The 12,358-nt window shown below is 48.9% G+C and overlaps 1 protein-coding gene across 2 annotated transcripts in view; it reads left to right on the top strand.

The window, feature by feature from the left end:
• XPO7 (exportin 7) overlaps window positions 1-4,814 on the top strand; it is a 314,334-nt gene extending 309,520 nt beyond the window's left edge. For both annotated transcript variants that reach the window (XM_029603861.1, XM_029603860.1), the window contains 2 exons: window positions 3,551-3,678; window positions 4,368-4,814. In XM_029603861.1, the coding sequence (XP_029459721.1) occupies window positions 3,551-3,678; window positions 4,368-4,461 (222 nt within the window). In that variant the 3' untranslated portion in view covers window positions 4,462-4,814. The remainder of the gene's footprint in view (window positions 1-3,550; window positions 3,679-4,367) is intronic.
• Window positions 4,815-12,358: the final 7,544 nt, after the last annotated feature.

Below are 12,358 nucleotides of genomic sequence, written 5' to 3'. Positions count from 1 at the left end.
GGGGTGAATCTCCAGTTCCCTGGCTACCAGAAGATAAGAGAAAGCAGTTATAGTGTCCCTCGCCTATGAGGGGTCGATCGAAGGGCTCCCAACTCTTTCACCCCTATAGAAACTCACCATTTCAGAGGTCTTGGACCTATGGGAAGTCTCAGTCCTTTTGTAGTCGACAGCCCAAGAGAGGGGCAGGCTCGGAATCAGGTTTGTCCCAAACCCCCCAATGAAAATTTGCTGCCCTATCCTCGGAATGAGAAGATAGGGGTCGTCTGTCCCTTTTCTACCAGTGGTTGCTTGAAATCACTTCGGACAAATGGGTACTGGAGGTCATACAAGAAGGATATATGCTGGAATTTCACAGCACTCCTCGGGACATATTCAGGATGTCTTCTTGCCACTCCCAGCACAAGAAGCAGTCAGTGGAGACTACTCTTTTAAGGCTCCTCAGTACTTGCACTCCAGGAAAATATGGGCATTATTCCATCTATTTCATCATACCCAAGAAGGAAGGTTCCTTTTGCCCTATCCTGGACCTCAAGAGTGTCAAGCAACATCTATGAGTGACTCATTTCCGCATGGAAACCACCTTACCCTCTGTGATAATGGCCATACAATCAGGAGAGTTCTTAATCTCCCTGAACCTATCCGAGGCCTAGCTACATATTCCAGCCCGTCAAGAACACCACCGTTTCCTACGTTTTGCGATACTAGGTCACCAGTTTCACTTCTGGGAACTATCCTTTGGCCTAGCCACCCCCCCCCCCCCCCCCCAGAACATTTTCCAAGATTATGGTGGTCGTAGTGGCAGCATTGAGAAAAGAGGGAATCCTGGTGCACCCATACTTTGGCTGGTTGATCTGGGCCAAGTCTGTGGAAGAGAGTCTCCGGGTGACCAACAAGGTGACCACCTTGCTTTAGGAACTCTGTTGGGTCGTAAACCTGGACAAAAGCAGCTTCAAGCCCTCCCAGTCCTTGGAATATCTGGGAATCTGGTTCGACGATAAGGAAGTTGATGTCCCAAGTGTGTCGGTTGATGAGCATGATGCGCCCAACAGTGTGGAGCTATCTCCAAGTTCTCAGTTTGGTGGCAACCCTGGAGGTAGTGCCGTGGGCGAGGGCACATATGCAACCACTTCAACACTCACTACTGTCATGTTGGAACCCACAGTCTCAAGACTATTCGATTCACCTCCACTTACCGTGGGGAGTATGCTCTTGGCTCCAGTGGTGGCTGCAGGAAGCTCATCTGAGCAGGGATGTAATCCTGTCCTCTCCAAACTGTCTGGTCCTCACAACAGACATGAGCCTCTGGGGCTGGGGAGCTCACTGTCAGGAACATTGGACCGAGGAAGAGGCACTCTGGAACATCAACCACCTGGAAGCCTGGGCAGTCAGATTGGTGTGTCTAGAATTCAGCCACAGACTCCAGGGTCAAGCGGTCCGTGTAATGTCTGACAACATGACGACAGTAGCCTTCATCAACCACCAGAGTGGAATCAAGAGCCAGCAAATATCACAGGAGATATGGAAACACATCTACAGATGATCTCAGCCTCCCAGAGCAGACTTTCTAAGCAGGGAGAGTGGGTGTTGTCGGCCAAAGCCTTTTAGCTAATAGTAGATCGCTGGGGTCTCCCATCCATTGACTTGCTGGCCACATCTCACAATGCGAAGGTTCCCCGATTCTTCAGTCGCAAAAGAGATCAGTGGTCCCTGGGGATTGACACTTTCATTCAGACCTGACCGGAAGAAGAGTTGCTATACGCCTTCCCTCTGTGACCCCTATGGGGCAGGGTCATTCGTATAATCAAGCACCACAGGGGATTAGTCCTACTAGTAGCTCCGAATTGGCCCCGGCATTCGTGATATGCGGACATGCGGAGACTCCTGGTAGAGACTCCCCTGTGCCTCCCACTACACAGGGACCTGCTGCAGCAGGGACCGGTCCTTCACGAGAATCCACGAGAGGGCTCGCCTGATGAAGCAAGGATATTTTGAGCAGGAATTGCCACCTTACTCTGCACGTGGAAGTTCTCTATGTCTCTAGCGTATGTACGAGTCTGGAGAGTATTAGAGGCCTAGTGCGAGGAACACTGTGTCCCCCCTCAGGTGGTCAAATCCCACTAATTCTGGAATTTTTGCAGGACGGCTTGAATAAAGGTTTGACCCTTAACTCCTTGAAGGTTCAGGTAGCGGCTCTCTCGTGTTTCAGGGGCAAGGTAAACGGAACCAGCCTGTCAGCTCATCCGGACATCGCCCTTTTTCTGAAAGGGAGAATGAATGATGAAACAACTCTGGCAACCCCTAAGGTGGCCTGTTACCTTGTGGAATCTTAATCTAGTATTAGAATTTTTTGGCAGGGCCCTCCTTTCAGCCGCTACACAGTCTTTCCTTGCATTTATTAACCTTGAAAGCGGTGTTCCTGGTGGCTATATGCTCGGCCCATCGCATGTCTGAAATACAGGCATTGTCATTGTTGGAAATCGTTCCTCTGGATGACTCCAGGAGCGTTACAGCTTTGTTCCATTCCATCCTTCTTGCCCAAGGTAGTCTCAGTCCATTTCGTTGCCATCCCTAGATATAAGCACAAGGACACGGAAGAATACCGCCTCCGTCTTGAATGTCAGTAGACTTTTGGGGTGGTATCTGGAAGTTTCAGAACCGGTCTAAAAGACTGACCGCCTGTTTGTCCTTCACAGTGGAAGGAAGCAAGGTGACCAGCTTCGCGGGCTACTATAGTTCGCTGGAATTAAGGAGTTGGTCACAGGAGCCTCTGTGGAGGCAGAAAGCCATTACCTTCTCAGTTTAAAGCTCATTCCACTAGGGCTCAGGCGGTCTCATGGGCGGAAGCTAAACTGCTGTCTCCCATCGATATCTGACAAGCTGCAACGTGGTCCTCCTGGCACACCTTCTCCAGGTTCTGTCACCAGGACATACAGGCCCCAGAGGATTCAGCTTTTGCAAGGACTGTGTTAACCGGATCGCGGGCAGCATCCCAGCCCGATTGGGATTAGCATTTATATATCCCATTGGTCCTGAGTCCATCTGCTACACATTAGGAAATGGAGAAATTACTTACCTGATAATTTAGTTTTCCTTAGTGTAGACAAATGGACTCAGCATCCCACCCACTGCTGCCCAAGAACGGTGCCAAGGATTTGCCCATGAAATAAATATCAGGTCCAAGAGATTACAGGTAAGCTGTTATCCAGGGCATCTATATTCTTACTGGAGTTCAGTGTTTATATGGTTGGTTGATTACAGTTATGGTTATCATTTTAATCATGTTTTAAATCAAGTTTTTTCAATAGTATGTCCACAGTGGCTTTTGAAGAGAATACTGAAGGGATGAGGTCACTGCAGGGGTGTATCTAGGGTGACGTCAGCTTTGAAATCTGACTCCGTCTCCATCTGCTGGCAGGGATGCATAAACCCATTGGTTCTGAGTCCATCTGTCTACACTAAAGAAAACATTATCTGGTAAGTAATTTCTCCATTCCACTCCACCCCATGCAATAGTGTTGTTTTAGGCTAATCACTTCATCTCGTGTCTCAGTATTTTTCAGATCTAAGGAATAGTATCGTAAACAGCCAGCCCCCTGAAAAGCAGCAGGCCATGCACCTATGCTTTGAAAATCTCATGGAAGGAATTGAACGCAATCTGCTAACAAAGAACCGGGACAGGTTAGTATGGAATAGGACCAGCTTGTCAATCAGTGGCCCCTGGTTAGGAAAAAAATAAATCCTTAATACTTCCTGGTACAATACTGTGAGGGAAGTTGTATTATCAGTACAGCACTAGAAACCCTCATTTGCACCAAAGGATAGTGAATGTTAGTGTTTAGGGGAGTGAGCACTCAGTGCTGATTTTCTGAATCTTTTGACACTGCAAAAAAATTGCTTCCTTTTCCTCACGACAGCTGGGTTTGAAAGTAAAGGGAGGCTGCTACTGGCCCAGACGTGATAAATTTTAGAAAATAACCACTGGTGCAAAGGATAGTGAACTGGTAATCACCGTAAGCTTACATACTCAGCTCTGCCAGTACACTCAGTCCTGCCATGCAGCATATCCTGCTATTTTGGTACTGAGACACGCCCTATTCACAGTTCTGCCAATGCATCCCCAGTCCTGTCCTATAGCATCCCCTGCAGTTTTGAGTTCTAAGACACTCCCTCCTCAATCAGCTCTGCCAATGCATCTTATTCCTGCTCTGCAGCAGCTCCTGCTATTCCAGTACAAGAGGTAGGCTGGAGCGTTTCTGTTCTGAGGGCTGGGTTAGGTAGACAGTGCTATGAATGGGACATACTAAAATGTTTGAATTTTGTGTGTTGCTCTCTGCCACAGATCTGTAATTTTAAACTGTTTCCTGCAGGTTTACACAGAACCTTTCGGCATTTAGGCGCGAAGTGAATGACTCAATGAAGAACTCTACATGTGGCGTGAACAGCAATGATATGATGAGCTGACACTGAGCCTGCCTGCACTTGGACAGAACGGTATCTCTCTGGCCCGGCCCACCCTTGAGGGGCAGGGGGAATGGCTTTCTGCATCCCCCCACTCTTCCTTAGGACTGTGGGAGAAGAGGACAGGATGGGGGAGGGAGGTCGGAGGTCAGAAAGCGGGCAGGGTGCTTCCGTCCCTTGTTGTTAGGGCATTTCCAAGAACGCAGAGCCTGCCTGGTTCCCTCCCTCTCCCCTGTGTGCTGCCGTACCCTGCCTTGTATAAAATATGTACATTTTTTCAGAACATTTTGAACAATGTTTATATTGATTCAGTTTAAAAAAAAAAAGCGGTGTAACTGAAATTTTTACAGAGTTCAGAGCAGCAATGCTGATGTGAATGAAGATAATGTTCCTGGAAAGGAGGGTGTGTGGAAGTGCAAGGAAGAGATTACCTGATGAGTTTAGATGAGATACATGTAAAATTCAGAATGTATATTTTTCTTATAACCCTTGAATACCAACAGCTTCTTGTACCTGTTGAAAGCCTTGTTCTTAGGAACCCTGTACGATAGGAGCCATGGTTCTGTTGTAAGTGTTCCCTTGCTTCACACTACACAAATTCTATTACCTTGCGGTACCAGCTTCCCCGTCTGCTGCTCTGTTGTCATGTCCATACCTGTTGCACAGTGGGAACTATTGAGTTTGAGGGATAGAGAGCTCACTGCTTTGTTTAAGGTGTTATATTCCTCTCCCGTGGCACTAGAATGCTCTTTCTGCAATCTCCCCATCTCTGTAAAGTTTAGGATTGTGTGTGAAATAAAGCAAGCTATGGAAGGGAGATGGTGTACTCTCTAGGACACAAGCATGTTACACACAGCCTGTACTGGCACCCTCCAATCTATCTCAGTGTGAATGGATGGGGAGGGAGGGAAGGAAGCAGTATTACAGCACCCTCCCCACAAATACAGAAGGAAGGGTACAGGCAACTTGTAAACAAGTTTATTTAATGATCCTAAGAATACAGTTGCCAAATTAAGTCAGACCATATGACCACCTGAACCAGCCTCCTGTCCTACACTTCCACTTTGTAGCAATCCTGATTTCCTTGTATGTACCTGGATCAGTCCAGACTCCTGGATTTTGCCACCTGTCCAGCATATGGAGACAGAAAAGTTTTTGATTGACGCTGCCCTATAATCTCAAGGTGCTGTCCTCCAGCAGATAGAGGTTGCAAAATATTGCAGTCTGAAGAGAAAGAAGCATACTTGCACACAGGATTCCGGCCCGACCACCAGACATACCTGAGGTTCATGATTCGGGGGGAGCATTTTCAGGCTAGTGATGGCACCCAGAACCTTTACCAAGGGAATGGTCATGGTGGCCACTGTGCTCCGGAATGATGGCATCTTGTTCATCCTTACTTGGACGACTGGCTGATTCGAGCAAAGTCGAAATCCCTCTGTCGGACGGCGGTGGATCATGTCCTCCAGCTCCTGAGGTCCTTGGGGTGGACAATCAGTCTGGCCAACAGCCACCTTTGTCCCCACCAGACAGTTCCTGGGAGTGCTTTCCAACACATGATTGGGAAAGGTTTGCCTCACTGAGGAAAGGATCGCCAAGTTGCAAGCTCAGGTTCCTGCGCTGTTGGACAAGCATTTGCCCAGGATCTGGGATTTCTTGCAGGTCCTCGGGTCAGTGACTTCCACCTTGGAACTGCTCATATGAGACCTCTACAGTCAGCTTTACTATCCTGTTGGGACCCGATCTCAGAGCAGTTTCCTTTACCACTTCCTCTCACAGAGTCTGTGCACTCCAGCCTCTTGGTGGCTCCTCCCGGACAAGTTGCACCGGGGGGTGAACTTGGAGTTTCCAGCTTGGATGGTGGTAACCATGGATGCCAGTCTCTCTGTTGGGGAGCAGTCTATCAGGACTGTGGTGCAGGGCTGATAGTCGGGGAGGAATCCTTGTGGTCGATCAATCTGTTAGAGACCAGAGCTGTGCGGCTGGCTCTGCAGGTTCTCCTCCCTCTGGTGAGAGGGAAATCAGATAGGATCATATCAGACAATGTGACAACAGTGGCCTACATCACCAAGGAGGTACCAAGAGCCATACGGTTGCATTGGAAGCCCGGAAGCTTATCTGCTGGGTGGAACTGCACCTGGAGAGGATTGCAGCCCTCCCACATCGTAGGCATGGACAATGTTCAAGCAGATTTCCTGAGCTGACACCAGCTCGATCCCAGGGAGTGGGAATTGTCAGAGGAAGCCTTTCGCCTGATATGCCACAAGTGAAGCAAGCCATGCATGAATTTGATGGCAACTTTTCGCAATGCCAAGGCCGCGAGGTTTGTCAGCCAGCAGACATTCTGCTGTACATTTTTCCACTGTGGCCATTAATCGGTAAGGTGTTGTCGCATAGAGGGCCATCCAAGTGACGTAATCCTCATGGCTCTGGAATGACCGAGGCGGCCGTGGTTTGTGGACTTGATCAACCTTCATATCAATGTTCATTCTTTTTATATTCCCATGTTTTCCTTATCTTGTTGCTAAACTTCAAGTTTCTTTTCGTTGCATTGTTAAAGATATGTTCACTGTAAGAAATAAGTTCCCCTCCCGCTTATTTCCTTTTTGTTATCTGTAAATCGATGTGATATCATTGATCTAATGTCGGTATATAAAAATGTATAAATAAATAAAGCTAATGGTGGGTGGTCCTTTGAGATTACATCTCCTGCCAAATCTTCTGCATCAGGGCCCCATTTGTTTGGAAGGGGCAGATCGCTTTTGTCTTGCGGCCTGGCTTTTGAGAGGGAATGGCTAAGAAATAAGGGTTATTCGGATGCAGTGGTTGCTACTCTCTTGCAGTCTTGGGTACAGTTCAATACTGACAGACTGCAGGTGGCATATCGAGTTATAGAGCAGTGTAAGTCAAAAACTTCTCTGTCTCCATCTTCTGGACGGGAGGCAAAACCCAGTAGTCTGGACTGATCCGTGGTACTACAGGAACGAAAATTAGCAGGTAAGAACCAATTTTCCTTTAGGGATTCCTTGACCCTAGAGAGAAAACCCTGACATGTTAGCCTACTATTGATTTAACTTCATGCATTTATTTAATCCCATGATGAACCCAATGGTGCTTTTTGAAATACTTCCCTTTTTTATTCTTCACACACTGGCTACTTTTTGGCATGTGCCACCTACTTGATAAGACAATAGTTTCTCCTATTTACTTTCAGGATTTTATACTCCTTTAGCATCTTTCCCCTTAATCTCTTATTAAGCTGAAAATTCCTAGGTTTGAATCTCTCCTCATATGGAAGTTACGCCAGACCCCTAATAATCACTGTTGCCCTTCCCTGTACCTTTTCTAAGTATACAATATCCTTTTTAGATGGAGTGACCAAACCTGCACACAATAGACAAGATCTGGGTGTAGTATGGATTTGTGTAATGGCATTTTCTGACTTGTTTGTAAATCCTACTTCCTTACATGCTGTGAACCTTTGACTGCCGCTGCACATTGCAATGATGTTTTTAGAGAACTATGCACATTGATTCCAAGATTTCTTTCTGAAGTGGTACTGGCTACTCTCCAACACTTTCTTGCGTTAGAGAAGTTTGGATTGTGTTCTCCCTTGTACATTACCTTGGATTTATCTGTTTGACCTTATCAGCTACTTTGTTGCCTACCACATCACTTTTTTTTCAATCCCTTTGTAACTCTTCACTTCTGTTTTGGTTTCTACTATTTATAAATGACACTTATTACAGTTTTTTCCACTGCACTGTTTACATTTGGGTCCCAAATTTACATCTGTTCACGAATTGAGAACAAAGTTTTCCCAGCTAGATTAGGACTGTATTGAATAGTGTTTCCTTTTGAGATACCATTAGGAAAAATTATTATAGCCTTCAATGAACTGTAGGCCCCTGGGTGTCAGTGCTGGAGAGTTTTTTACAGATAAAAAAAAATCAAACTTGTAGTTTTGTACTGAGGATCCCCAAATCTGCAGCTGCACACATCGTCACAGGAGATATGTGCATTCTCCTAGGACAAGCAGGCTCATAGTCCTCACATGGGTGACATCATTGGATGGAGCCCGGCACAGAAAACTTATGTCTAAGTTTCTAGAACTTAAGACTGGCACACTGAGCATGTGCAGCACGCCACTGTCGACACTGGGTCCCTCTACAGTCTCTTCTTTTCCGCAGACTTTCTCGCGGTTGTGGAGCTCATGTTTTTTTTCGGTTTGGAAAGCTTTTTCACTTATCGATTCATCGACTTTCCTGGGCCAGGTCCCTCTCCATTCCCCTGGCTTAGCTAGCTGGGCAGCCTGGTAAGTTGTTTTTTTTTTTCCATTCTGTGCAGTCTATTCACGGTGGCATTCCCTTCAGTATCCACTGGTCAGACCGCTCACTGGATTTTTGGTATGGCATAGTTAGGTTTTGGTCTGTGTCCCCCATGCCCTCGGACCATGTCCCTCACGGATCCACACGAAGTGTGTATCCTCTGCCTGGGGGCATTGTACGACATTTGGGGATGTCATTTTTGTGATCAAATGACTCCCGACCACCCCCCCAGGGCCGGCGCACTGTCTGGATAAAATGGAGAAACTCTTCTGCTCAAAGAAGTCTGAACCTTCGACTCCAGAGTCCGGGGCATCGATACCAAGCAGCTGAGGGGAACTGATGGAAACGAGCCTTCGCTGTCCACCCCTCCACTGGGGCCCTCGATGGAATGAGGCGTCGGGGATTGGCCGTCGTATGTGACTTCACCTGCCAAGCTGTCTGGATCATTACCTTCCTCCTTGGCGCCGGGGAAAGACTGGGTCAAGCACCATAGGAAGTCCAGGAAAGCATGGCCACCTCTGTCTAAACACAGTTCTTGGCACGGGCTGGCACCGGCACCTGGTGTGATGCCCCTGAAGTGAGGAGGCACCACCCTCCATCAACCTGGGAATCCTAGGCATTCCCACCAGTGCTGGGCATTGATCCACGCTCTGGGCACTGATCCCCCTCCTCCGTCCATCCTGGCTTCGGCGGATTTCCAGGAGGAGTTGAAGTACAGGGTGCAACTGACTGTGGTCTGAACCCTGCAGGGCTTCGAGCCACTGGCATTACCAGTGCTAGAGCCCACACCCTCTGTTGCTACCATTGCTGGAGTGCCTCAATGTCCTTCTTGGTGTCCTCTCTACACAGCTGCTGCCAATGCCCGGGGGGGGGGGGGTGTCCTTTGATATCCCAACAGCCACTGTTGCTGCCTCTGTCTTGTGCGATCCCCCATTGTGGGTTCCTCTGAAGAGGAAGGCCCATCACAGCCCACAGCCCTGTCAAGGCTCTTGGTGCCATGGCTGGCATTGCCCAGTCCAGTACCCAGTGCCTTGCTGCTAAGCCAAGGGGGCCTTCCACTGCTGTCTCCAGATGATCTTAATAAGGAAGATGACCTGTGGGGGAATGATAACCTCCGAGTCTTCAGATGAAGACTCGGGGATCTTCCCTTGGCCCATCTCCTCCAGGGGAGTGGCATCAGTCTCAGCCCGAGGACCTTTGCAGGATTTGTCCAGGCTATGGCAGAAACCATTCCATTTCAGCTTGTAATGGCCAGTTTGTTGATGCCCTGAAGGAGCATCAACAAACTGGCAGCAGTTCCTGTCCATGAGATCTTCAAGGAATTACTCCTTAGGATTTGGAAGCATCCCATCTCCATGCCTCTGGTGAATCAGAAGGCATACTGTTTACTTAGTACAGCATGCCTTGGGGTTTGAGAGGCGTCACCTCACTCGTCAGTTATAGTGGAGTCTGCCCTCAAAGGCCCAGTGTTCCCGCACCCATGCCTCCCAATTGGGAACACAAGGTGCTGGATGCACTGGGTAGGAAGGTGTTTCAGGGCACTATGTTGATCGCCCATATCGCTTCCTACCAGCTGTACATGACACAATACTCGAAACGTCTAGAAACAGATCCACAAATTCTCCAAGCGTCTGCCCCACCATCAGCAGGATGCTTTGTTCACAGTCATCTAGCAGGGCCCGGAATGTGGCAGACATGAGGTGCACTCCACCTACGAGTTTGAGAAGGCAGGCAGCATGGTGGTAGTGGGCAATTGGCACCTGCAGGATGGCCTGGCTCAGAGCCTTTGATCTCCAGCGGGAGGTCCACGAGAAGCATGTGGACCTGCGGTGTTCTGGTGAGAACCTCTTTGGCGATAAGGTGATGGATGCTGTGGCTCAGTTGAAAGATCACCATGAGACCCTTCAGCATCTCTCTGCCAGTATATCCTCATGGCAAGGCATGACTAGGTCCTTTATCACCATAGGAAGTATTACCTTCCTGCCTCTTGCACCCATTCTCAGCGTGTGGGCTCTAGGGGCTGCCCCAGACAGCAGCAGACTCCCAGGCCTCAGCCAAGCCCCACTACAGCGTTTTGACTGGCTGCGAGGGAGCATAAGCCAACTGACCAGTCCTTCTGGTCGGAGACCAGCTACCATTCGTTGTGGACCGCTGGCCCACTGTCACCTCAGACTGGTGGATCCTCTCCATTGTTCGTTGAGGGTATAAGTTGAACTTTGTGTGCCCCTTGGACTCTTCCCTGTGACCCTCTTGGGGTCTGTCTTTGCATCAGGAAATACTCTTGACTGAGCTCTCAGCCCTAGTAATGGCCAGAGCAGTAGAACCCATTCCACTGCAATAGCAAGGATGGGGGTTCTGCTCTTGCTATTTCCTGCTTCCAAAGAGAACAGGGGGACTCTGTCCTATTTTGGACCTGAGAGCCTTGAACAAATTTCTAAGAAGAAAAAAGTTCAAGATGGTCACTCTGGACACCCTGATCCTCCTCTTACAAAGAGGAGACTGGCTTTGCTCCCTCGTTCTGAAAGACGCATACACCCACATCAAGATCTTCCCCGGTCACAAGAAGTATCTGCGGTTCATCATGGGCAAGAGGCATTTCCAGTACATGGTGTTGCCATTCAGCCTCGCCTTGGCCCCACGGGTCTTTACCAACTGTCTGGCAGTAGTGAGTGCACACCTCCGCCATCTGGGGGTGCAGGTGTTCCCCCTACTTGAACGATTTGCTGGTCAAGAGTGCCACCCAGGAGGAGGTGCTTCGTCCCTGCACTTGACCATTCGGCTGTTGGAGTCCCTAGGATTTGTTATCAACTACCCAAAGTCCCATCTTACTCAATCACTTCACTTGAGCTTTAGCGGCGCCCGACTGGACACAGCTCAGGCCAGGGCCTATTTTCCTTACGATCAGGCGCTCGCACTGGCATCTGTTGCAGGAGTGGTTCCCTGGAGTTGGTGAGTCTCAGCTCGCCACATGCTCAGACTCCTGGGTTACATGGCTGTGTCTGTCCATGTTACTCCTGTGGCTTGCTTACGTATGCGCAGAGTTCAGTAGACGCTGCGGTCCCAATGGTAGCAGGCCACCCAGGACCTCTGTGTTCGCATGTGTTACTCCGGCTCAACAGACTTCCTTGTCTTGGTGGGAAAGCCTGCCCGGTTTTGAACAGGGGCTTCCTTTCCAGTCTCCCTCTACCCAAGTTGTACTTACCATGGATGTGTCCACCCTGCGATGGGGTGCCCATGTGGATGGGCTCTGCACGCAGGGTCTGTGGTCTGCTCAGGAAGCTCAGTGCCAGATCAACTTCCTGGAGCTTTGAGCGATCCATTATGCACTTTGGAAATTCAGGGATTGCCTATCCACCAAAGCAGTCCTGATCCAGACAGACAACCAGGTGCCAATGTGGTACACCAACTTGCAGGGAGCTATAAAGCATTCCTCTTGTGCCAAGAGGCAGTTCAGATTGGGTCATGGGCTTAGTCCCAGGGCATACTGCTACGAGCCATGTATCTGGCTGGGACACAGAATGTGGTTGGCGGACCCCCCTGAGTCGTCCCTGAATCAGGAAGAAGCAGATCAG

Source organism: Rhinatrema bivittatum, chromosome 5, assembly GCF_901001135.1.
Source record: "Rhinatrema bivittatum chromosome 5, aRhiBiv1.1, whole genome shotgun sequence".
Lineage (NCBI taxonomy): Eukaryota > Metazoa > Chordata > Amphibia > Gymnophiona > Rhinatrematidae > Rhinatrema > Rhinatrema bivittatum.
Note: the sequence above shows the minus strand (reverse complement) of the source record. Positions and strands in the feature narration are given on the sequence as shown.